The sequence below is a fragment of the Artemia sp. Qi Xiang Cuo genome, chromosome 9 (assembly GCF_049724085.1).
Source record: "Artemia sp. Qi Xiang Cuo chromosome 9, ASM4972408v1, whole genome shotgun sequence".
Classification (NCBI taxonomy): Eukaryota; Metazoa; Arthropoda; class Branchiopoda; order Anostraca; family Artemiidae; genus Artemia; species Artemia sp. Qi Xiang Cuo.
In genome coordinates, this window is record NC_142802.1 from 46063232 (window position 1) to 46089579 (window position 26348).

Consider the following 26348-nt stretch of genomic DNA (forward strand, 5'->3'; position numbering starts at 1 on the left):
GTTCTTTATTTCAGAATAAAGAGTAACTCTCTGATTTTAAGAAAGGAAGAACACGAATGGAGTAAAAGGGACGACCCACACTGCAGATTTTGTTTAAAAGTACCTGAGACTTTATAACACGTAATTTTTGAGTGCTGCAGCACGGCATACCAGAAAGCAAATATCAAATGGATATCTGAAAGACTGAAGACAAGTACAGATATCGATAAGCTATTTCAAGCCAATTATAACGCAACAGATGAAAGATACTTGCACAAAAGCATAATTGATTTTCTCGTAGATACTAATATTGTTTGAAGAAAGCGGAGTGAGTGCAGAAGAGCGAGAGCGAGTACCAAGAGCCGAATAGGCACTAGCTGGCCTCCAGGCCTTAAATTTCTGGAATTATGGCAGCTCAAGTACTCATACTTCCCACAAACCATCCAATTCCATTGTTTCTTAATTTACTTTTTTTTTCTGTTATATGAATTGCTTTTGTTATATGAAAACCAAGAGTATTATGTTCCTTAAGAATTGAAGGAAGAAAGAAAAAACAAAAGAGAAAAGCAAAAAGAAAAAAGAAAGAAAAATATATTGATTGTGACGTAAAAAAAATTTTTTTTTATCTGTTGGTTGCGTTGATTTTCGTTGAACTAATTGGGTATTTAGACGAAACCTCCTAGAAGCCGAAAGAAGTCTATTATAGATTCCAGGTGCTGTTTTTCGAAAGAAGAAGAAGCTTTATATTTGGTGGACGATTTTTCCAACCTGTCAATACATTTATTCGTATTGAACGTGGTCACATCCAATGGATAAAATTGAACTGGAAAACTATTTCAGCTTATAACTACGTAGGTGTTACATGACTAAGCTACGACACAGAATGCATTTGTTGGTGAAAAAGTAATACTGCCGTCATAATTTACGGAATCAACACGCTACTATGCTGAACATTTTAAGGATGCAATGGCTATGGTTCGTCGCCTTGGACCGCCAAATTTCATCATAACTGTGACTTGCAATACTGATTGGCCAGAAATTAAAGAAGCAGCACGTATTATATATGATGATAAAGAATTTATTATTGAGCAGTCCACTTAAGTTCGTCCCGATCTCGTTGCTCAAATTGCGGAACAAAAATTTTATGAAATAATCAATGACTTGGATAAGACAGGTATTTGAAAGGTGGCAGCATATGCATATACAATTGAATTTAAAAAACCTGGACTACCATATATGCATTTGCTATTGAGGATGAGTTATCGTAATCGAATCCATAGACCAGTCGAGATTAGTGATCTAGTTTTGGGGACGATTCATAATCCGTGCGGAATGGGGTTAAACCCAAACGTCAGTTGTATGATTAACAAAAAAGGAAAATTGCAGTGCCGCTTCGGGTTCCCAATACAATACAATCCAGTTACATCTCTAGCGGACAATGAGAAACCAAAGTATTGCCGTCGCTATTACCCCAAAATTGAATTACCTGTGATTACCCAAAGTAATCAACCCTTTTTGGGGGAGTTTTCTTTCTGTTTCTAAAATTACACCCCTTTTTCTTGTGCTTTACTGTCATGGAAAAAGTGGGGCAACAAAGTAGCAATGCTACTTGGTAGTTTTCAGATTTGTTGGCAGAATTTGTCTAAAAATACCATTTTCACGTGTAAAAATGCTTTTTGCTCAAAGAAGAGCTATCAAAATACAAGCTGTGCTGCTAAAGTGTCGGCAGCTTTTAGAATTCTGTCAAATTCTGCTTCAGGCAGCTTTGGAACTTTGTTCATACCTGGTGCTGCGAATATCAATGACAGATTGCAAGCCTAGTGGGTTTTTCTTAGTCACCATTGGATGTAAACTGGGTCGTATCCAAGTACCCCACTTGTATTAGTTTATCAGTAAGCACAAATAGACACAACGACCAACAATAAAAAAAAAAAAAAAAAAAAAAAAAAAAAAAAACTTCAACCTAAGGGCAAGGCTTTATGGTTGGTGTAGCTACAGTAATACAAAAACGTATAAAAGAAACATAAATTTTTATGCATTTGATGTAAAATAATAAGAATCCCTTTTTATATAAGAAAAAAAATCAGAAAAATATTATGCATCAGAACACTCACTTTATAAAACTAAGATGCATGCTTTCCTGGTTTAAACATTTTATTTTAAGAAAAGTTTTAAAAGGACTGTTCGGGTAAGCATATATTCAAGGAGATGGCAGTGCCGATTTTACTACAGACATTTTTTTTTGTATATACTATCTTTACAAACTAGCAATAATTGTGTATTTATGTATTTTTCCTCAAAATCGGCTCCCTGTTTTTTTCGGGGAAAATGGTATCTTGGGATATTCTCGCATAAAAAAAAGATCAGGATAGGTCAGAAGTCTGAGAAAATTCGTTAAGAGCCTTAATTTTGGTTTTTGCCAATGACATCATGTACTATGTTAGCAGCCTACATCGTATAAGCATTTCTTATGATATCATATAAGCAAATAAGCATTTTCTTGCTTGATGTCATGCATAGCGTAAATAAAATTGTTGGGTTCCCAACACATTAGTTATTTATATAATATAATGTCTGTTAGAAGGCCTAAACAAACGAAGATTCGCATCAATTGTGACAACACATTTACTGGCAGCTAAAGCAAAGCCCATTACTAATTTGTCCGAGGTAATCAAAATCCAAAAACGTGTCAAAAATGAAAATGAAGAGCAGACATGGGCGGTTACAAGATATACGAAAACGACAATTAGGGTATATATATATATATATATATATATATATATATATATATATATATATATATATATATATATATATATGTGTGTGTATATATAACTTTTTCAAACCCTATATGTAAACAATAGAGTTCTGGTTGCCCTCCAATCACTTTTGACTCTAGAACTTACAAATTTCGATCGAATGTATCCCCTCTAAAGTTTCTATGACAACTACTTTCATTCAAAGGGGCCAGAAAAAACAAAAAAAAGACAAATAAATAATGCATTGAAGCCATATCTCTATTTACTTAGGAAGCACTATTGTGCTGCCTACGATTTGACTAATGTCATTCCTGCTATACCCTTAAAAAAAGATGGATTCCATACCCATTTATCCCAAGCAATACGAAGTTAAAAATTGTAGCATCCTTGAATGAATAATTTTTACCAAGGACTCCTCTATACTCTAACCAATTTATTAACCACTGGAAAACAGGGACAAAAATTCAGCTTTTTGACAATACCACCTCCTTCTCCCCCGCCCAGTCCGTCCCTAAAATAAAATTTCGATACAATTCTCCCTAAAATTGGCTGTATGCACTTTTTCTTGACTGCAAGAAAATCCGTTTTTGAATAGCGTTCCGATTTTTAAGGAATCTCAGTGTAAAGGCGGCTAAAAAAAATCTTGTATTGGCTATGATTTTTTTAAAAAACATCTCAGCACTTTCTCTGATGATAGAAAAGTAGCAATAGGGAACAGAAAAGAAAAACTTTAACTATGAAACTTCATTATTTCTAAACAAAAGTATACAATAATACTTTATCTTGCGAGTACTAATTAGAACTATAATGCTACATTATTCTGGAACTAAGAATAGTCAGATTCAAAATAAATTAAATGTATTTTTTTTTTGTACAGGAGACACAGAAATTACATATTTAGAAACTTCCTATAAGACACTGAATATAAATTAATAGCTATTTTGGGCTTCTATTGTTATCTTCATTATCAATTTCTTCTAGTCTCTTTTCTATGGCTGCAGTTTCCAAGCCATACTGTTTGTTATATTTAAGGGCTGTTTCTAAATGCGGCTTCTCAAGACCTGGCACGTGGTCATAGATACTATGCTGCAAAAAATCATCAACATCATTTTCTTCACGCAAATATAAGAAATATGTGAGAAAAACTGCCATACTTAAACACACGACATACGTCTGAAACCATGGAGCTGGGTCCTCAGCCCCACCTGAAATAGATTGACGTCCCGTCCAAGAAGCAGCTTTACTAGCTGAAAATTTTACTGGCTTGTCATCTTCAACTTTATTGGAAGAGGCATAGATTCGTGATGAAGCCGAGAAATTGCAGCAAGACAAATTTCGACAAATCTTAAAACATCGTTGAAAACCAACTCTTGACAAGCTATACATCCTGGAAAATATTTTGACTAAAAATTAAAGTTTTTGCAGGGGAATTGGGCCTGAACATAGTGGAGATTTTAGGGGGAAAGCATAGCTGCTAAATATTGAAATACTAACAGAAACCTAAGCAAAAATGCAAAAACTCCACACAATTATAAAGGGACTTTCTTTAGCAAAATCAAGAAATCAACTTCATTTTGCATTTGCAAATTTCCTTAGCGAAATCAATAAACCAACTTCATTTTTCATTTTAATGGTAGCCATCTTTTGTTGTAGTCCTGCCCAAAATCTTTCATTGAGGTTCTTCTGCAAGTTTATCAAACCCAAATTTAGACAAATTAATTGCATTATATATATATTAAAGAACTTGAGTACAACCTCATACACAATTAGTACTTTCATTAAACTCAAACTACTGAATGCACCATATGTACATTGATCTTCTAAGATGAAGAGGTATGAATTCTTTTTTTTTTTAATTCTTCCTTTTTACCTTTTTTTAACTCTTGAATGACAGAGAAGTAGCCCCCAACAATAGATGCCAGCAATTACAGTACTTAGGTCATAACTGTAAATTCAACAATGAGCTCATTAGTTCACATGGGTGAAGTGCACAGTGCAGAAAGGTGAGCGAGAAGGGGATAAAAGAAAGTACGTTAAGTAGAAAATAGGGCACTAGACTTTACAGTCCCTACCGACTGTACTGGTCTCTGTTTCTTGGCCATTCAGCCAGGAAGTGCAGTGAGGGGTTTTGGGATTCAACTATATAACAAATACGCTTTCAAACTCGAATTCATCCATTTACCTTGGGAAGTTAGTCCTTATGAGATCTCTTTTGGAAGGGATAGGAGGGTCATTACTTTATCCCCTTTCTTGTTCATGTACATTAATGAGACAAATTAAACAACCAAGCTTAGCGAACGTAGCTTAGAGAGACTCATTCAATTTAAAAATGGAAGTTCTAGTCCCCTTTTTCAAGATTGAAAAGTGACTAGAGGAGGACTTGCTCACTTCTGGTTCCCTTTTTCCTTGGGCACATACATAGCCCCCAGGATATCAAGTAGAATCAAATCATTCTAATCAAAACAGATTTAAGGTTCACAGAATATTTATCCAACGGACATAGTCAACATAACTCAAAGATTAAGGACGGGAATTTTGTCAAATGGCATATTCCTCACATATACATTTTAGGAGAACGGTGCAACTTTTTAGACTGAAATCTTACAAGGAGTTAAATCTGTATGATATCAGGGACAAACTGGACCCATTGCCTCTTGAAAGTTCCTACTCTCTGTCATCAATATTTGGCAAAAAAGGGTATGTTTCACTGTGTTTAATCCAGAGTAAAATATGGAATTCAAATATTCATAATTTGAGGCAAAATACGGACCCATGATCCCTCCAGACTCAGGCCCTTTTCCTCCACAGTATGTGAAAACTTGGCTAAACAACAAGATATGTCAAGACCCGGAGACAAAAAAAAGAAGCTAAGTCCAAGCTACAGAAAGAGTTGATTCAAAGTAAGCTATGTTCAAAGTCGGCTAGGCCCAGCTCGAAATGGACAACTGGAGAAATCTAAGGGAAAATCTGGGGGGTGTCGATGAGTTGTCCCTAATCGCGCCCACTACTGCCGGCCAAAAGCAGAGAATCAGAAGATCAGTACCTGCGGTACGTGGATCGTTGTCAAACTAAGTCCAAGATCAAAGCAAAACAAGTTAAATCTTCAGTTGGTGCAAAAGCTATCAGATTTCATATACACAACAAACCAAGTCTTTCCATCTAAATCCAAGCTATGGAATTTCGATGACACGGTGCAAAACTGCAGCACAAGCAAAAGCTGCAGCATTACTTGGTTGAAAACAAGCATTGTCCAGATGGATTAGACATCAAACTCAAGACTAAGGCCTGACTCGGTCCAAAAGCAAGAACAAATGCAAGCTAAGTAAGTAATAACGTGCATAGGTCCAGTTTGATATAAAGACGTACTAAATAATTTCTTGTCCTTAGTTCGGTCAAATTGTCAACTTTCACAAAGGTAGACAAGCAACATTTTTTCACCTTGATTTTCAACTGGTATATTTGAACACACAAAGTGGGTCCGGGGTCCACAATGTCTGCTACTTAACTCAAAAAAGTCTTGGCCAAAAAACGAAACTTTCTAGCACTTTCTAGCAGAAGAGTAGTCATATCATTACACCCTTTTTGAACTACAACCATAAATTTCTAATTAGTATGATACAAGGCTAAAAATGGACCTTGGGCCATACCAACAACACATCCTTGACCACATCAACTTGTGTGAATGATAGTCTTTAGAAACATAAGCCCGTTCTTAAACCTTTTCATTGCAGTATTCAGATCACCCTAAAACTTATGAGGCATGTATGTTGGGTCATAGACCCACTGTGGATGGAGCTTCAGAAGTACAAGACAATTACATGCCCTGTCTATCTTTTATATGAAAAAAAAAAACATACCTGCTTGAAATATGGTGGGCACTAACTACCATTAAGTAAATATTGCCCTAAGAATTTTAGATAACTGGCTCTTTTCAGATCAGACAGAAGCATCTTCAAAATTTAGGAGTTGTGGACAACTTGACCAATAAAAAGTTGTGGACAACTCGAAATCTGTCAAGCAAACACCATCACTTTCGATTTTCAATCATTAACCCATCAAGTTACTGCATTATATGTCAATATTAAGCAACCGATTCCTAGAACACAAACCAATTTTTTTTAGGCTTCAACTTATGTCTACCATCTAGCGTGCAGTTTTGTGCAAAGCCATCTTGTGGCAGCTGGTGTGAAAATTCCATATCGACTAACAAACTGTAGACTCTGGCTCAAGAAGAACCAAAAAACCCCACATCAAGCAAGGATTATATGCAGCTGTTTAAATGACATATCGTATTTATCAATTTACCCGAGGTCCATACTTTCAGTAACAGGCAAAAATTTAGCAAGGGGAGGGGTGCATGATAGGCCACATGTCCAGATCGAACAGTTTTGCAAGATTATGGTTCAGAGAAGGCAAATTACCCTTGGCTGCTTTGCCATAACTTGCTAAGTATGTTAACTTGCTCAATATGGTTGGCAATTTGTGTATTTGGCCTTTCTGCAGCTCCATTCCAAATTTTTTCCTAAACTTTTTATGTGTTTTTTTTTTTTGGCGATTTCCATAGTTTATATCCATTCTTATAGCTCAAAGATCATTAGAAGAAATATTCCTTTGGTAGCTTTAATAGTTTATTTATTTATTAGGTAAAAGAAAACACACATATGTTGATGGAACAATATAAATCACTTGTGGAATTGTTAGGATAAATGGAATACCAATGTTCTGTCTCTATTTGGTGCTATGGGATATTTGAACACTATGAGCTGCCCAAGAAAGACACTGCATACACTGCACTAGGAGTTGACCACTTCTACAGAACGAAATGTGCTTTGTGAATTTCTTGTTTTTTAGGGAAATTACCTTATTTGCAAAAAGAAAAGAAAAAACGTAAGAATCATCCAGAACCATTGGTGCTGGCTTAGATTTCAATCTTTCATTTTTATTGTCAGTTACAAGCAGAGAGCCGCCATACCATTATTTGTGAGAAGACAAGAATTGGCCAGATTTTCAAAGCAAATCCAGCCTGCTAGTGCAGTTTTTCTGGCTAGCGGGTTTTGGCACAAAATTCAAATTATCACGCTCATGACTCTAACAAAACTTCCGATTTTCCCCTTTTTTCATTTTATGGGCAATGACTCCAAGAAACGACAAGTATTTGTGAAAACCTTGCAAAATCATAAGTAAAGGGCTGGGCACACGTAGATGATTTTGGGAACAGATTTCCAAATCAGCGCCGATTTTAAAAGAAATCAAGGGCTAGGCACACGTAGCTGATTTCGGGAACCGATTTCAGCAAGGGTGTATTCCACGTCGAGTTATTTTAATTAATGGTGCTAAGAGGCGGGGCTTAGTGACATTTTTCGGTGATTAATCATCTTTAATCACGTTCTAGACAAGAAATGTACTAGGGCTTTAGAGTTTTAGCCATGTAATTAATCTTATTTAATGATTATTGTAAATTAATGATGATTAATCACCGAAAAACGTCACTAAGCCCCGCCTCTTAGCATCATTAATTATAATCACTCGACGTGGAATATACCCTGGCTTCTTCTTCATTCTTCTATTTCACAGCAGGCGGGCTTTTCGGTTGATACTATTTAGCCCTTTTCTTTTTGCTTCACTCTGTGGGCTACAGAGCTACTGGCTTGGTTGTCTTTTATTTATTACATATTCTCAAATATCGTTCAATAGATCTTTCGACTCAAGGCAGTTCAAATATAAGATGATAGATGGCGATCTTTGTGCGCGGTGTGCAGGAATAGTGGGCTGGGATCTTGGCTGAAGTTAGATTTTGTGGTATTTAAAGCACTTTAACAGTTTACAATGCAAGGTATTCTGTGCAAACATCAGCATATTACATTCAAATAGGCAGTGGTCAATTGTTTCATTATTCAGAATACAATACCTTCAAAGAGGGGACAGGGGAACTGAACCACTTGAATTAGGAAACTGATACGAGAATGCCAGAAAGTTTAGTCCATTTGTTCCAGAACAAATTCTGTGATAAATTTTAGAAAAGTACTAATTGGGAAAGGGGGAAAGAGTAGAATTATTTTTATTAAACATAATATCTGATAGTCTCCATCGGTAAAAATCTCTAATGGGGATTGGTCTCCCACTGACCTGGTCAATATTTTTAGCATTTTTTACTATTTCATTAACCTGATGATTACCACTTGTACCAGAGTGGCTAGGAATATACTGGAGATGAGATCTAATGCCACTTGAAGCAAGATTATCAATAATACTAAGACAATGATAAGTGTCAATATCCAGCTTATACTGTGGAGCTGAAGACAGCAACTCAAGGCTTGATAAAGAGTCAGAACAAACTATAATATTATTTGAATTAGCAAGCAAGGGTTTATTTTCCATAAGGTGTTCTAATGCCATGATTGTGGCATTTAACTCTGCAGACATTATAGATACATTATTATATAATCTCTCACCCATTGCAATTTTCAGGTGAGGACGGAAAGCACCACTTGCTACCTTCTCATTCATTTTGGACCCATCAACAAAGATTTGGAAATGGTTTTAATAAGTAGTTGTATTAAATTCAGCAAATTTTTCTGGACAAAAGCGATGGGGGTTAAATCTTTAGTCCGCTTTGAGAAATCAGTATTTATTATGGGGACTGACCAATTCCATGGAGGGGATTGGGGGAAAGTAGGCCCAATAGACTTGGCGGGAACAGGGAACTTCTTCTGAATATTGACATACTCATCTGCAATGCCTCTATACATGGCTGGATTTCTTAACCAATTATGTAGGGTGTGTGAGCTATTTGATTCAATTTTTGTAAGATCTTTTATCAAAAGAAAGCTACGTCTCTCCATTATTGTTGTTAATCCACTCTCCATAAGCAGAAACTTGGTGCTTGTGGGTTTCCTAAGACCAAATATGAGACGTATTATATCGTTTTGTATTGTTTCAATTTTTTGCATCTGGGTCTTTGCACATGCACCATAGACGATGAGCCCATAGTCAATATGGGATCTTATGTGTGATTTATAAAACTATAGTAAGGTTTTCTCCTTACAGCCCCAGGGTGTAGATAGAAGTCTTTTTAGTATAATTGTTTCACTACAGACTTTTTTTTATTGTGTTTGAAATGTGGAGGTGGAAATTAAGTTTTTGGTCAAGCATGAGACCTAGGTAATTAATATGATTATCTTCTGGAATAGTTGTTAGAGTTAGTCTTGCATTAACATGATTTCGCTTTCGGTGAAATTGGATTATTTTTGACTTGGTAGGTGCAATGGGTAAATCTGAATGTTGAGAGAATTTTCCAAAATGGAAAAGTGACTTTTTCAGCTTTGACTGTACAATCTCAAAGGTGTTGCCAGATGACCATAGTACCAGATCATCAGCATATTGTAGGTCTGTGTGGGGGAGATTCATGTCCCAGAGATACAGGGCAAAAAGGAGGCAGCTGAGGACTGCTCCCTGAGGAAGGCCTTTGGTTATTGTCTTTTTGGGTGAAGAGGCTGTACCTACACAAACAATGAAACTTTGCAATTCTATGAAAGACTTTATAATAGATGCTAGCTTGGGTAGTAGTCCAAAGTTTACACGTTTAATTAAAAAGAATTTGTGGTTCACACTGCCATATGCCTCTTCAAAATCTAGGAAATCTACAACTAGGACATTATTTTTTGAGAATGATTCATTTATTGCATTTGTTAACAATATGAAAGCATCTGTTGAGGAATGGTGGTTCCTGAAGCCAGTTTGAGTGTGAGGGATCATATTATTTTTTTCAACACACCAGAGGAGTCGGTAATAGAACATTTTCTCCATTATTTTCCCCATCACAGGAGTAATCATTATGGGCCTATAGGACACAGGATTATTTTTGGGTTTTATTTTTCTTTAGGATTGGTAGGAGGGACGAACATTTCCAGATATTGGGGAACATAGATGAAGCCCAAGCATGATTATAACAATTTAGAAGTTCCTGTTTATATGAAGGGGTGAGATTCTTTATCCATGTAGGGTGTATATTGTCATAGCTGCCGCTAGTGTTGGTCCTAATTTGATGTATTGCATTATTCATTTCCCGGATTGAAAATGGGCTGGTTATATACTCGGATCCTGGGCGAGGTTGGTAACTTGGGTTCATAGGAATTGGGGGTATTTTGCTACAATTGTTTGATGTTAGCTTAATGACAAAAAGAGTGGCAAATAGCTTAGCTTTTCCGTTATCATTGTCATAATGGGTAGTATTATGTATAAGCTCATACATGAGTGGGTTGGGGGAAGTTTTTTTTCCCACAGATGTGGCTTATGACTTTATGTATAATTGGCTTATGTGTTTCTCTGGAGAGATTATTTGCAAAATTGTTCCAGTAGTTATATTTAGCATTTATTATGGTCCTTTTTGGATTAGATTATGCTTGTAATTTTTTTAAATATGTAGTAGGTGATGGTTTATTTAAGAATGTTCTCCTAGCTGCTTTTTATTCTCCATTTATGTTGGCACTCATTTGTCCACCATGCTTTGGAAATATGTTTAGGGAAGGTTTTCCTGGGTGTTGTCCTGGGGATAGCATGATTAGCTGTGTTTATTAGTAAAGATGCCAAAACTTCAGCATGTGTGTCAGCTGTTGCGTTTGGAATGCATAAATTTTGGGTGAAACTTGTAATTTCATCATTTAGCTTATTTTGGAACATAGGCCAATTTGCTTTAGTATTGATATATTTGGAGGTATGTGATAGGTTTTCAGCAGGTTTGCTTAGGGAGCAAACTATGGCAAAGTGGTCAGTACATAGACTATCAATTTTATTTATATAAATTTTATTCAAAATATTTAAAGACACAATTTGTAGGTCAATTGTAGAGAAACTGCCACTTTTGGGGTTAAAATATGTATTCAGGTTTGGAGGGGTAGCAACAGCTAATTCATTATTATTTGAAGTCATATGCTCAATGAACTTACCAGCTTTATTTGCTGGTTTATTCCCCCACAAAAGGCTGTGGGCATTAAAGTCTCCGCAAATAATATTATTTTTCAACATATTAGAATTATTTATATAGCTGAAGAAATCCATGGCATCTGTAGTTTGGCCATTAGGGTTATAAAAGCTTATTATGTAAGTTTTTGTATTATTCAGCCTGATACCAATTCAACACTGATACCAACTGCATCAACATCATTTACAAAATCTGGAAAGCTGATGCCACAGAATTTTATATTATTATTAACTATTAAAGCTACTCCACCTCCTTTTCTCTCTGATGATCTATCCTTTATCAGGATAGTGTATCCCAGATACTTAATTTGTTGGTTTTGGGGCCAATGGATTTCTTGGGACAAAGCACTATAAATTGAGTTATTATTCATGAGAGATCTTAATTAATTTAACTTGTTTTCTGCAAGGAATCTAATATTCTCCTAAAATACGGAGATGTGTTATGCGGCTGATTTATTTGTCATTTGGCTGTGTATCAATCTTCAGCCGTTTTAATAGTAGAGCAAGATCTTTTTTTGCTTGAATGAGCATATGATTAGGGATGTAGATTTTTGCCAATTCAGCAATGATTTTTGTTTTCTGTTGTTGTTGTTGTATATTCATGGCCTGAACAGCATTGCAGTTTAGAATGAATAAGCATATATTTGGGGTTTGCACGTTTGGTTGTGCATCCAGTTTGTCAGTTAAGGGATTAACTCCTGGTAGTGTTTCTGGTTCGTTTCTCGTTGGGAGGGGGTGCCAGGCCGACCTCATCTCACTAGGCAAGGAGGCTTGTTGGCTTGGTGATTCTTTCTGATAGAGATGCGAGCTAGGGGGATTAAAGGATGGTGTTTCGCAAGGAGTACTTGGTGCATTGGGAGTGTTTGACTTGGGGGTTTTATTTGATTTCAATATAGGTTTTATTAGGTGTGATTGGGCAGCATTTGCTTCCATAGCTGCAAAAGGGTATGGAATGGCCTTCTCTGTTGCTATTTGGAGTGTTAGTGCTCTTTTCTTATATGCAGGGCATTGTAATTTATTGGTGGATTCATGTGGGCCTTTACAATTGATACATGTAGGCCGAGTGCTGTTGCAAGTTGTCAACTCTTTAGGATGGGAGCCTTTACAATTACTACAGGCTAGGAGAATTTCATTACATTTATTTGTTGTGTGTCCCAGTTTCAGACACTTCTGACACTAGGATAGGCTTTGGCTTGTAGTCCTTGTGTGGTTTGATTTGCCCAAATATGAATAGCCTTTCTGGGATATTGATTTGGTTCTTCGGCTTACATAGCAAAAACTTGTATTGTTTAATTGTGTTAGTGCTTGATTTGTCCGGAAGATTGTCATCTTGTATAATAATAGCATTACAAGCCGATTCTGTGAGCCGTTCTTTTAACTTCCGTCTATTTCTTTATAGGGAACAATATATGCGATTTATCTGGTGTAAGGTTATGTTTGATTCTATACAGTTTAATTAATTGAGGTATTAAGAAGATATTTTAGATTGAGTGTTATATCAGCTGATTTCTGATCTTGGACAGCTATTAGCAAAGATCCATCACTGTGAATGTTAAGAGAAAACATTGATTTTAACATTTTGAAAATTGCAACCCTTATTGTAGTAATCTTTGTTATTTCAAAGGGGGCATTTGGAGAAATTTTGAGGTAAATTCCTAAGTTTTGGGAACGATAATCTTGGAAAGGAGGAGGGGAAATACTTTTGATTGGGGATGTTTTTTCCCTTTTTTTGGAGCTCCTAGAAAGGACCTCTTGAAAGCCATTATCATCTATAGTGACATTTGATCCAACACTGATCATTGTCCTATTCTCAGAATTTGAGTTTTCATGTGAGCTTTGTGATAGGGAGCTTGACCAGCCAGGATGGGGTACAAATGGATCAATTTCATTAGTATTTGGGGTGGGATCCGGAGGGACCTTTTTTTAGGGGGAGTTCTTTGCATTGCCTTTTTGAATAAGCTTTAAGCTAAAAAGGAAAGGATAATAGTATGATACCAGACAGTCTGCACTCTACAGTGGGGAAAACTTCCACAAGTGAAACACCACAGTATGGCCCTGAGGAGGAGTTTGAGCACGAGGGGTTCAGTACAGCTACTGATTAATTGAGACAATAATTCACAAGAAACTCATTTTTAAAATTTCTTAAAGTGTTGCTGTTGCTGTTTTTGTATCAGCTCGGGAACCGAGCTTCTTCTTCTATTTAACAGCGGGCGGGCTTTTCAGTGATACTATTTAGCCCTTTTCCTTTTGCTTCACTCTGTGGGCTACAGAGCTACTGGCTTGATTGCCTCATGATTATTAGATATTTTCAGATATCTTTCAGTAGATCTTTCGACTCTAGGAGTTCAAACATGAGATGATAGATGTCGATTTCTATGCTCAGTGTGCAGGTATAGTTGGCTAGGCTCTTGGCTGATAGTGAGATTTTGTGGTGTTTGAAGCATTTTAACCGTTTGCAAAGCAAGGTATGTTGTGCAGACGTCAGCATATTACATTCAAATAGGCAATGGTCAATTGTTTCATTATTCATATTACAATGCCTGCAAAGAGGGGACAGGGGAATTGAACCACTTGAATTAGAAAACTTATATGAGAATGCAAGAAAATTTAGTCCATTTGTTCCATAACGAATTCTATGATACATTTTAGAAAGATACTTATTGGGAAAGGGGGAAAGGATAGGATTAATCTTATTAAAATTAATATCTGATAGCCTCCATCGGTAAATATCTCTAGTTGGGATTGGTCTCCCACTTGGCTGGTCAATATTTATAGCATATTTTGCTATTTCATCAACCTGATGATTACCACTTATGCCAGAGTGGCTAGGAATATACTGAAAATAAGTTTTTATGCCACTTGAAGTAAGATTATCTATAATACTGAGACAATGATAAGTGTCAATGTCTAACTTATACGGAGGAGCTGAGGCCAGCAACTCAAGGCTTGATAAAGAGTCGGAATATACAATAATATTATTTGAATTTGCAATCAAAGGTTGGTTTTCCTTAAGGTGTTCTAATGCCATGATTATTGCATTTAACTCAGCAGACATTATAGATAAATTATTATATAATCTCTCGCCCATTGCAATTTTCAGGTGAGGAAAGAAAGCACCACTTGCTACCTTCTCATTCATTTTTGACCCATCAACAAATATTTGGAAGTGATTTTTATAGGTAATTGTATTAAGTTCAGCAAATTTTTTTCTGGACAAAAGCAATGGGGGTTAAATCTTTAGTCCACTTTGAGAAGTCAATATTTATTATGGGACTTGACCAATTCCATGGAGGGGATTGGGGGAAAGTGGGTGCAATAGACTTTGCTGGTATGGGGAACTTCTTCTGCATGTTGGAATACTCATCTGCAATGCCTCTATACATGGCTGCATTTCTTAGCCAATTATGTAGGGTGTGTGAGCTATTTGATTCAATTTTTGTAAGATGTTTTGTCAAGAGAAAGCTACGTCTCTCCCTTATTGTTGTTAATCCACTCTCCATAAGCAGAAACTTGGTGCTTGTGGGTTTCCTAAGACCAAATATGAGACGTATTATATCATTTTGTGTTGTTTCAATTTTTTGCATCTGGGTCTTTGCACAGGCACCATATACAATGAGTCCATAGTCAATACGGGGTCTTACATGTGATTTATAAAACTGGAGTAAGGCTTTCTCCTTACATCCCCAGGGTGTGGAAAGAAGTCTTTTTAGTATATTTGCTTTTCTAGAGCATATTTTTATTGTGTTTGAAATGTGGAGGTAGACATTATGTTTTTGGTCAAGCATGACACCTACGTAATTAATATGATGATCTTCTGGAATATTTGTTTTATTTAGAGTTAGTTTTGCATTAACAGGGTTTCACTTTCGGTGAAATTGGATTATTTTTGACTTGTTAGGTGCAATGGGTAAATCTGAATGTTGAGAAAATTTTTCAAATTGGAAAAGCGACTTTTGCAGATTTGACTGTGCTATCTCAAAGGTGTTGCCAGATGACCATAGCACCAGATCGTCAGCATATTGTAGATTCGTGTGGGGTAGGTTCATGTCCCAGAGATATTGGGCAAACAGGAGGCAACTGAGGACTGCTCCCTGAGGTAGGTCTTTGATTGTTGTCTTTTGGGGTGAAGAGGCTGAACCAACACAAACAATGAAACTTCGCACTTCTATGAAGGATTTTATAAAACATACTAGTTTGGGGGGTAGTCCAAGGTAGGCAAGTTTGTTTAAAAGGATTTGGTGGTTCACATTGTCATATGCCCCTTCAAAATCTAGGAAAGTTGCAACTAGGACATTATTTTTTGAGAATGATTCATTTATTGCATTTGTTAGCAAAATGAAAGCATCTGTTGAGGAGTGGTGTTTCCTGAATCCAGTTTGAGTTTGAGGGATCATATTGTTTTTTTCAACAAACCAGAAGAGTTTGTGATAGATCATTTTCTCCATTATTTTCCTCATCACAGGAGTAATCATTATGGACCTATAGGACTCAGGGTTCTCTTTGGGTTTATTTTTCTTTAGGATTTGTAGGAGGGACGAACATTTCCATTTATCAGGGAACATAAAAGAAGCCCAAGCGTAATTATAACAATTTAGCAGTTCTTGTTTGTATGAAGGTGGGAGATTCTTTATCCATGTAATGTGTATGTTGTCGTAGCTGATGCTAATTTTGGTCCTAATATGATATATTGCATTATTCATTTCCTGGATTGAAAATGGACTACTTATAAACTCTGATCCTGGGCGTGGTTGGTAAGTTGGGTTCATAGGAATTGGGGACATTTTGCTTTGAATATTTGATGTTAGCTTATTAACAAAAAGAGTTGCAAATAGCTTAGCTTTTTCATTATCATTGTCATAATGGGTATTATTATGTATAAGCTCATACAGGAGTGGCTTGGGGGAAATCTTTTTCCCACAGATGTGGCTTATGAGTTTATGTATAATTGGACTCATGTGTTTCTCTGGAGAGATTATTTGCAAAATTATTCCAGTAATTATATTTAGCATCTATCATAGTCCTTTTTAGATTAGGTTCTGTTTGTAATTTTTTAAAATATGTAGTACATGACGGTTTTTATTCATGATCACTGACATAGCTGTCTTTTTTATTTTCCATGTTTTTTGGCACTCATTCGTCAACCATGTTTCAGGACTGTGTTTAGGGAATGTTTTCCTAGGTGTTGTCCAGAGGATAGCATGATTAGCTGTATTTATTAGCAAAGACGTTAAGACTTCGGCATGTCGGTCAACTGTAGTGTTTTGAATGTACGAATTTCGGGTGAAACTTTTACTTTCATCATTTAGCTTATTTTGTAACATAGACCAATTTGCTTTAGTGTTGATATATTTGGAGGTATGTGATAGAGTTTCAGCAGGTTCATTTAGGGAGCAAACTATAGCAAAGTGGTCAGTACATAGACTGTCAATTTTATTTATATAAATTTTATTCAAAATATTTAAAGACACAATTTATAGGTCAATTGTGGAGAATCTGTCAGTTTTGGGGTTGAAATAAGTGTTCAGGTTTGAAGGGGTAGCAACAGCTAGTTCATTATTATTTGAAGTCATATACTCAATCAATTTACCAGCTTTATTTGCTGGTTTATTCCCCCACAAAAGGCTGTGGGCATTGAAATCTCCACAAATAATGATATTTTTTAACATATTAGAAATATTTATATAATTAAAGAAATCCATGGCATCTGTAGTTTGGCCATTAGGGTTATAAAAGCTTATTATGCAGGTTTTTATATTATTCAGCCAAACACTGATACCAATTGCATCAACATCATTAGCAAAATCTGGAAAATTGATGCTACAGAATTTTATATTATTTTTAACTAATAGAGCTACACCACCTCCTTTTCTCTCTGATGATCTATCCTTTTTCAGGATAGTATATCCCAGAAACTTAATTTGTTGATTTTGGGTTAAACGAGTTTCCTGGAGGCAAGCAATATTAATGGAATTATTATTCATAAAAGATATTAGTTCATTTAGCTTATTTTCTGTGAGTGATTTTATGTTCCACTGGAGTATTGATATGTGTTGTGTTGTTGATTTATTTTTCATATGACTGTGTATCAATGTTCAGCTTTGTTAAAAGTAAAGCAAGATCTTTTTTTGCTTGAATGAGCATATCATCAGGGATGTAGATTTTTGCCAATTCTGCAATGATTTTAAGTTTCTGTATTTGATGTATGTTCATGGCCTGAACTGCATTACAGTTTAGAACGAATAAGCATATATTTGGGGATTGCATGTTTGGTTGTGCATCCTGTTTGTCAGTTAAGGGATTAATTCCTGGTAGTGTTTCAGGTTTGTATCTTCTTGGGAGTGGGGGGCCAGGCTGACCTCATCTCACCGGACAAGGAGGCTAGTTGACTTGGTGAGTCCTTCTGATAGGGATGTGAGCTAGGGGGCTTAGAAGAGGGTGTTTTATACGGGGTACTGGATGCATTGGGGGCGTTTAACTGGGGGGATTTGGTTGGTTTCATTACAGGCTTTATTTTGTATTGTTGGGCAGCATTTGCTTCCATTGCTGCAAAGGGGTATGGGATGGCCTTCTCTGTTACTATTTGGAGTGTTAGAGCTCTTTTCTTATATGTAGGGCATAGTGATTTATTTGTAGATTCATGTGGGCCTTTGCAATTGATACATGTAGGCTGAGTGTTGTTGCAAGTTGTCAACTCTTTAGGATGGTATGCTCTACAATTACTACACTCTACGAGAATTTCATTGCATTTGTTTGTTGTGTGTCCCAGTTTGAGACACTTATGACACTGGATAGACTTAGGTTTGTATTCCTTGTGTGGTTTGATTTGCTCAAATAGGAATAACTTTTCTGGGATACTAATTTTTCCTTCAGTGTGAATAAGAAGGATCTACTAGTTTTTAGGCCATTAGAGTTAGGTTTGCCAAGTTGGGTAACATCTTCAACTGGGATTGAGTTGCCAGCCCTATCTGAGAGCCCTTCTTTTAACTCCTGAATGGATATCTCTGGGGGAATATTATAAACTACTATTTTTGTTGGAGATTGTTTTGGGTTCCATTTAGATGCATTAATTGGGGTTTTCAGAAGTGATTTTAGGTTGATTATTGTTTCTGCTGATTTCTGATCTTGGACAGCTATTAGCAGAGTTCCATCACGGTGAATATTAAGAGATAACATTTATTTTAGCAATTTGAAAATTGTAACTCTAATTGCAGTAATCTTTATTATTTCAAAGAAAATAGTAGGAGTAATTTTGGGGTAAATTCCTAAGCTTTGGGAGGGAGGATCTTGGGCAGGGAGAGGGGAAATGCATTTGATTGGGAATATTTTTTTCTTTTTTTAGAGCTTCAAGAAAGAACCTTTGGAAATCAATCTTGATCAGTTATAGTGACATTGGCCCTTACTATGATCAGAGTCTTATTCTCAGAATTGGAGGAATCATTTGGAATTTAAGATTGATTGCTTGACCAGCTAGAACGGGTATCACTTTCATTGGCATTTGAGGTAGGATCTGGGGGGACTTTTTTTTGGAGGACTTCTAATCATTGCCTATTTGAAAAAGCTTTAAACAAAAACAAAATTACAACAAGAAGTGATAATAGAATGATATCAAACCCTCTGCACTATACTATGGGGAGGAGAAACACCACAGTATAGCCCTGAGGATGAATTGAGCAGGATTGGTTCGGTACAACTGCTGATTAAATGCGATAATATTTCACGAAAAAATTTATTTTAAATTTCTTATAAAGTTGCTGCTGTATCTCGAGCTGATATCGGTTGATGAAATCAGCTTCTTCTTCTTCTATTACACAACAGGCAGGCTTTTCAGTTGATACTATGTAGCCCTTTTCCTTTTGCTTCACTCTGTGGGCTATAGAGCTACTGGCTTGGTTGCCTCTTATTTAAAAGATAGCCTCAGGTATCTTTCAGTAGATCTTTCGACTCAAGGAGTTCAAATATAAGATGATCAGCTATGTGTGCCTAGCCCTTCAGCGTCGATTTGAGCTTGAAAAATTTTCTTGTTTTCGTCGCCAATTTACAAAATCAGCGACGATTTTCATCAGGATCAACAAAAAAAAAAAAAATAGGAATACAAATAAATAGTAACCCAGAGATGTCTGTGTTGGAAGACCCCACTACTGAGCTGAGGACTAAACTGAGAACTAAGCTGAGATCAATCATGCAACCATTAATAAACTCCAGTTGACTATTTGTGACCATGATTTTTTGTTGAAAATCTTGTCCAATCAATTTTTCTTTCAACAAATTTTTCTTACCGCTATCGTTTGTCCACTGATGCTGAAATCGGGTCCCGAAATCAGCCACGTGTGCCGAGCCCTTAAAATCCATTTTTCATGTTGGTTTATTGCTAAAAATTGATCATGACATATTTTTAAACAGCCTGCTTTTTCAATCATTATTTGAAACTAATTGGCATTAGTCTCACAAGCCAGTCCTATAAGCCCACCTTGCTTTACATTTATTACTATTATTTTGTTTTTAACTGGCAATATTTTGCCACCAAGACATGACTTGTTGTAAAAAAAAGGAATTTTTATCAAACAATTAATGGTAACAAACTGAAGTAAGGGACAAGGCAACCTAATAGTAACCAAAACTTAAAAGGAATTTTGATCACCAATTAACAATAATTACAAAATATATAAAATTCATCAAGTTTAATTTTATCCATTAAAAGCTACAAGCCTGAGAATATTTGCCAGCTTTTTGAAAAAAGGGAGAAACACGTCCCTAAAAAGTCAAGCTGTCTTAACGAAAATGACACACCATATAAGAGAAACCCATTGTGGAGATTTTAAGCTCCTCTAAACAAATATGGAATTTTGCTTTAACTTCCAGAGATTGAATATAAAAAATAAATGAAAGTAAGGCGATCTTTTCCAGGAGGAGTTTCCACCAAAGATGGAACGGTCTTGAGGGAATAAGCAAGGGCAAATTTTCCATGGGAAAATTTTACGCGGGAGGAATTTTCGTGGGGAACGCATTTTCCAGGGGAGATTTTTCACAAAGAGAGGAGGCGGATTTTTCAGCAACATTTGAACAACGATCAAAAATCATAGGCACCGCAAATGCGATGCCTAAGTAAAGAGCAAAGTGGGCACAACGTATTATTTATCTATTCATTTTTTTTTCACCAAGGCACTTTGTATAGAAGGAGTTATTGTAGAAATTAGGAAGAAGCCCCCCCCCCCTTTGCCTTCTAAAGATCAGAACAAACATAGTTTCTACTTTACAGAAAACCAAACATATTTTAAATACATGAATGTCAGTATATATATATATATATATATATATATATATATATATATATATATATATATATATATATATATATATATATATATATATATATATATATATATATATATATATATATAAATATATATATAATATATATATATATATATATATATATATATATATATATATATATATATATATATATATATATATATATATATATATATATATATATATATATATATATATATATAAATATATATATAAATATATATATATATATATATAAATATATATATAAATATATAAATATATATATATATATATATATATATATATATATATATATATATATATATATATATATATATATATATATATATATATATATATATATATATATATATATTAAACTGCCAGTCCTTATTCATTTGTTCTTTTCATTAATATTGCTGATAATGGTGATTTTTCCTTGGATATTATGACAAATAGAAACAGACAGCTCGAAATAAGGATTGTTTTCACTAAAGTATAAATTATGTTCTGGTCTTTAGAAGCTATGCGGGACATCAGTCTTACTCCTATTAGTTTCTGTTCGTTTTGACTTTGACTCAGTTATTTATTATAATTTCTGTTCGTTTTCGGGTTCATTTATTTATTGATAGTGATTTGTGGTAGTTTTACGCTTGGACAATTATTTGACTTTATTTCTGCTCATTTTTGGTTTAATGCAGCTCTTTTCTTTGAAAAACTTTTTTAGTGGAGAAGTTTTTTGTTTTTTTTAATAAAAAAAAAAAATGTTTTTCAACTAAAATCAAGGAGCAACATTAAAACTTGAAACAAACAGAAACTTGTCTGTATATGAGAGGGGCTGCCTCTTCCTCAACCCTAGATCAGTACACTAAAGTTTGACTTGCTGGCCCAATTCTTTAAGAACGACTCCTGAAACACAGGGGCCACTTAATTAGAATAAGAAGCTTTTTTCAAGCACTAGAAAAAATTAGCATAAAGAGCAAGAGTTGAAAAAGGGGCAGCCCCCCCCTTAAATATGGAATATCTTCTGTTTGTTATAAGTTTTAAGGTTACTCCTTACATTCAGTTGAAAAACTTTGTTTTATATTTATTAGTTTATAGGCTGAAGGCCAAACAAAGTCCATTGAAAAATACCTTTTCCATGTTTTCATCCCCAAGATTTTGAAAGAAAAAGTTTGCCATCCCCCTCCATCAATTTTTGGTGAATTGACGATCCTTGACATTGATGCTAATTATCATGTACACAAAAAGTATGTAGTTGTCTTAAACTATGTTTTTTTAGTGACAGCATTTTCATCCACTATTTAAGTTCATTTTTCAGAATGATTAATATAATAATACGGAAGACCAGGTAGTTAATACAAAATAAAAATACACTCAATAAAAACAAAGTTAGGGAATTAGCTTTCAGTACAATAGCCTATAGCTAAATAATAATTACAGTTGAAATATAGCCTGATTTAAAGCCAAAGAGTCTTTTAAAAAGAGCTAAATCCATTGACCAGCAATAGTACAATTACTTTTTTGGGGGGAGGGGGATATTTAAACCTTTATCTACAGTCTAGCTGGATAAATCATAATGCATGATTTTCTTTACTACATTCTACATGATTTTCTTTACTACATTGTACATGATTTCCTTTACTACATACCAGGGACAAAATGGAATTACAGATGACCTGACAAGTATAAGCAGGGTATAAAAAGTTGAAGTTGTGGTACCATGTAAGCAGGATTTCTCTTTTGAGAATAGGGATGGAGGAGGCAGCCAATGATGGAGCAGAGACCCCAAATCATCTCACAGCTCCATCCGTTTATACTCAGCCTATCCTTGTCAGAGCATTCGTCATTTTAGAACAAGATTTTTTAGCAATTGCAACTTTTTTTTTACCCAAGTTATCTATTATGGGTTTTTCTCTCCATTTGTAAACATGAATATCTAATGATTTGAAGGTTATATACTTTAGATTGTTCATGCAGAGTTTCAACTCTTGTTGATAGAAGAGCATCACTAAGTATGGCAAACCATTTTTTGACAGAGATGGGTCCAGTATTCCACAAACAAATTCATACTCCATTCATACTGGAAGTCACAGGGACTTCTTGCTGTACGGTTTTAAGCCAGCTTAAGCACTTTGTGCAGACTTGAGAAGAGGTGTTAGTCCTTGTCCTGCACTGGGTCTGGGACCATTGCTTTTCCTGGGGCCATAAATTTCAATTATTTCAAAAATATGAAAAATGCAACTTGGAATGTGACAACATTAAAAAACAACTATTGTATTGACCTTTTGACTGACAAATTCAGACGGTTTGAAATGGACTTATTGGGAATTTCAAAAACTCATACCCCCTGGGTGGAGAAAATGAAATTAGGTGATATGGAGTTTATTCATTCAGGCAGGAAAGACGGGGTGCATAGGCAGGGAGTAGGGCTCACGATGAATAAGGAAGCTGCTAAGTTTTAATTGGGTTGGGAAGGTATTAGTAATATAATTCTAGTTGCTCCCTGCAAAACAAAATGATGGAGATAGTAGTGATTGAGATAAATATTACTGACAGCTAAAGGAAAATATAGACAGGAGCCAAGGTAGAAATACAGTATTTTAATGCCCAGGTGGTAAGAATAGGAATAGAGGGTATCCTTGCCTTCGTAAATCTGGTGTAGGAAAATAACAAAGTAATGGTTACAGACTGCTGTAATTTCTTAGGTATAATAATCTAGTTACAACAAATACAGTGTTTGGTCATAAAAATGCCCATGAGTTAACATGGTATTCAAATGATGGTAAGACAGCTAACCTTATTGATTATGTTATTCAAAACCAAAGACTGGGAGGATTAATATAAGATACTAGGGTACATGGGAGTGTTGATACTGATATTAAAGGTGAAAATCGCCATATAGTAGTGTCTAGTGTCTGCCCATAAGGGTAATAAATTCTCCCTTATCATTTGCCAGCGCAAAAAGGTTCCCCAGCCCCCTCCCTTAACAAAATAACAAAGAGTTCCATATATGTTCCCATTATATTTTACAATGGAACAACTCTTCTCTTCTTACCAATTGATTTTAATTCACTGTAGAGTAATGAAGAAGAGAATAGTAGCACTTTTGTAAAATATACTGAAAGTAAACATAGGTGGCTATATATTGATATTTAAAATAGTGGTAAAGTGAAACAAAGCACTTCTGAAAGCTACATTAAACCAATCATAGATTTGTATTTATTCATTAAATAAAAACCCATTGCTTCACTTCTATGTATACATACTTATAATATATATATATATATATATATATATATATATATATATATATATATATATATATATATATATATATATATATATATATATATATATATATATATATATATATATATATATATATATATATATATATATATATATATATATATATATATATATATATATATATATATATATATATATATATATATAAAGTCTATTGCTCTGGAATTAAACAATTTCTAATTTTAAATACTAGAGTGTTAATAATTCATTAAGAGTGAAAGACTCTTTGGATATTGTTTCAGCTAAAAGAGTGGATTTGTCTGATTTTACAACAGTGTATAAAGATCTATCACTGAATTTACTATTTGAAAATTTAAAACTGTCATTAAAACATATTTCCTTTTGTCTAATATGGTTTTTTTGAAAATGGATATTTGTAACAAAAAAGCCTGATGGACAAATTTCTTTAATAGTACTATTAGTTCAAGACGCTATAGCTTGGACAAAATATTTGATTTATTGGAATTAGTTTTATTCAATACTTTTATAAGGTTTAATGGTAATTTATATAAGCAAATTATAGGAATTCCTATGGGTGGTAATGCCAGACCATTTATAGCTGATTTATTTTTAAATCAACTACAATATGAATATATGATATATAAAATAGCCCAAGTAATGTAAAATATTTTCTTTCAAATAATAAAAATATTTGAATGATCTTTTGGTTATAAATTGTTCAGAGTTTATTGGGATTTCGATAAATATTTATCCACTAGAGTTAATTCTGGAACCTAGTTATAGGACAAGCAACTGTGACCACATTTTAGATTTAAATACTATTATTTTGGATAATAATAAATTAATCTTTAAAATATATAAAATAAAACAGATGGTTTTAATTTTTAAGTAATCGATTTACCATTCCTTGAAAGTAATAAATGTCCAAATATCACATACTCAGCTTTTTAATCCCAACTATTTAGGTGTGCAAGAATTTGCAGTAATTATACAGATTTAAAAAATAGATGTCAAATGCTTAACCACAAATTGATCTTAGGAGATTTTTCTGTTGATAAAACAACTTAGCAATTTAAAAAAAATTAATTTTCAGCATAATGAACTTTTAGGTAAATATACAAAAAAATAATCAAGAAATATTGAAGGATATTTTGTAATTTCTCTTTTTTTTCTTTTGGGCTTGTTTTATATATAGGGTTTCTGAACCAGCTTGAACGCCTTTACATTTATAATTGGTTCTAGAAGCCAATAAAGCAGTTTGTTTTACAACTCAGCTCCAGCTCATGAAATGTGGAATTGTTCTAGATTGGTTTTTAGGTTTCTCTGACTTGCTGGATTCTAAAATGGATAGAGCTAGTCTTATTTTTTGTAGGCTATGCAATTTTTGAATAATTTTGATAGATCTAGTCTTATTTTGCATGTAATTTTTGAATAAATGCCACCTTGCTGGGTAAGGAATTTAATGCACAAAAACCCATATAGGTAGTGTGTATTCCTCTGAGGAGTTCTGATGTGAGGTGATCACTTGGAAATGTTTAATTAGATTTGGGGTGCTTTTGCTTGTAAATTTACAATGGCTTACATTTATTAATGGTAACTTTGCATGAATTGTGACATATCTATTTGGTTGACTGTTGGGTTATACTGCTTTGTCCTGGGTGATTAAGATAAAGAAGACAGCAAGAAGCCCATAAACTAGAATTTTACCTTTACAACAAGTTGTATTTGATAAGATTATCAAATTCTTATTGGGCAGAAATAAAAGTAAATCTTAAGCAAAGGGACATATTGAAAAAAAATTACGAAAGTTTCTTACTTATCCCCTTTCTATAGCCACATTATTTACTTTGCCCTTTCCCCTGATGGAGCAATATATATCCAACTATTTTCTTCTTATCAATTCATTAGGATTTGTTGTAAAAGAATAATAAAGAAAAGAGTCACACTTTCATAAAAGATCCAATATTTGCATTGATAGGATTTAGTGACCCAGGCTATCTACAAAATAAAGCAACACATAAGCAAGCATAAAGTAAGTATAAGCAAAAGTAAGCACAAGCAGTA

General features: G+C 34.5%; 1 protein-coding gene across 4 annotated transcripts in view; it reads right to left on the minus strand.

Annotated features, from left to right (window-relative positions):
* Positions 1-3535: 3535 nt before the first annotated feature.
* Positions 3536-26348, minus strand: part of LOC148948714 (uncharacterized) — a 37467-nt gene continuing 14654 nt past the window's right edge. For 2 of the 4 annotated variants that reach the window (XM_089094061.1, XM_089094062.1), the window contains exon 2: positions 3537-4125. In XM_089094061.1, coding sequence (XP_088950187.1) covers positions 3675-4124 — 450 coding nt within the window. In that variant the 5' untranslated portion in view covers position 4125 and the 3' untranslated portion in view covers positions 3537-3674. Of the gene's footprint in view, positions 4126-26348 lie in introns of all 4 variants that reach the window. The other 2 variants (XM_089094059.1, XM_089094060.1) reach the window with 2 other exon arrangements.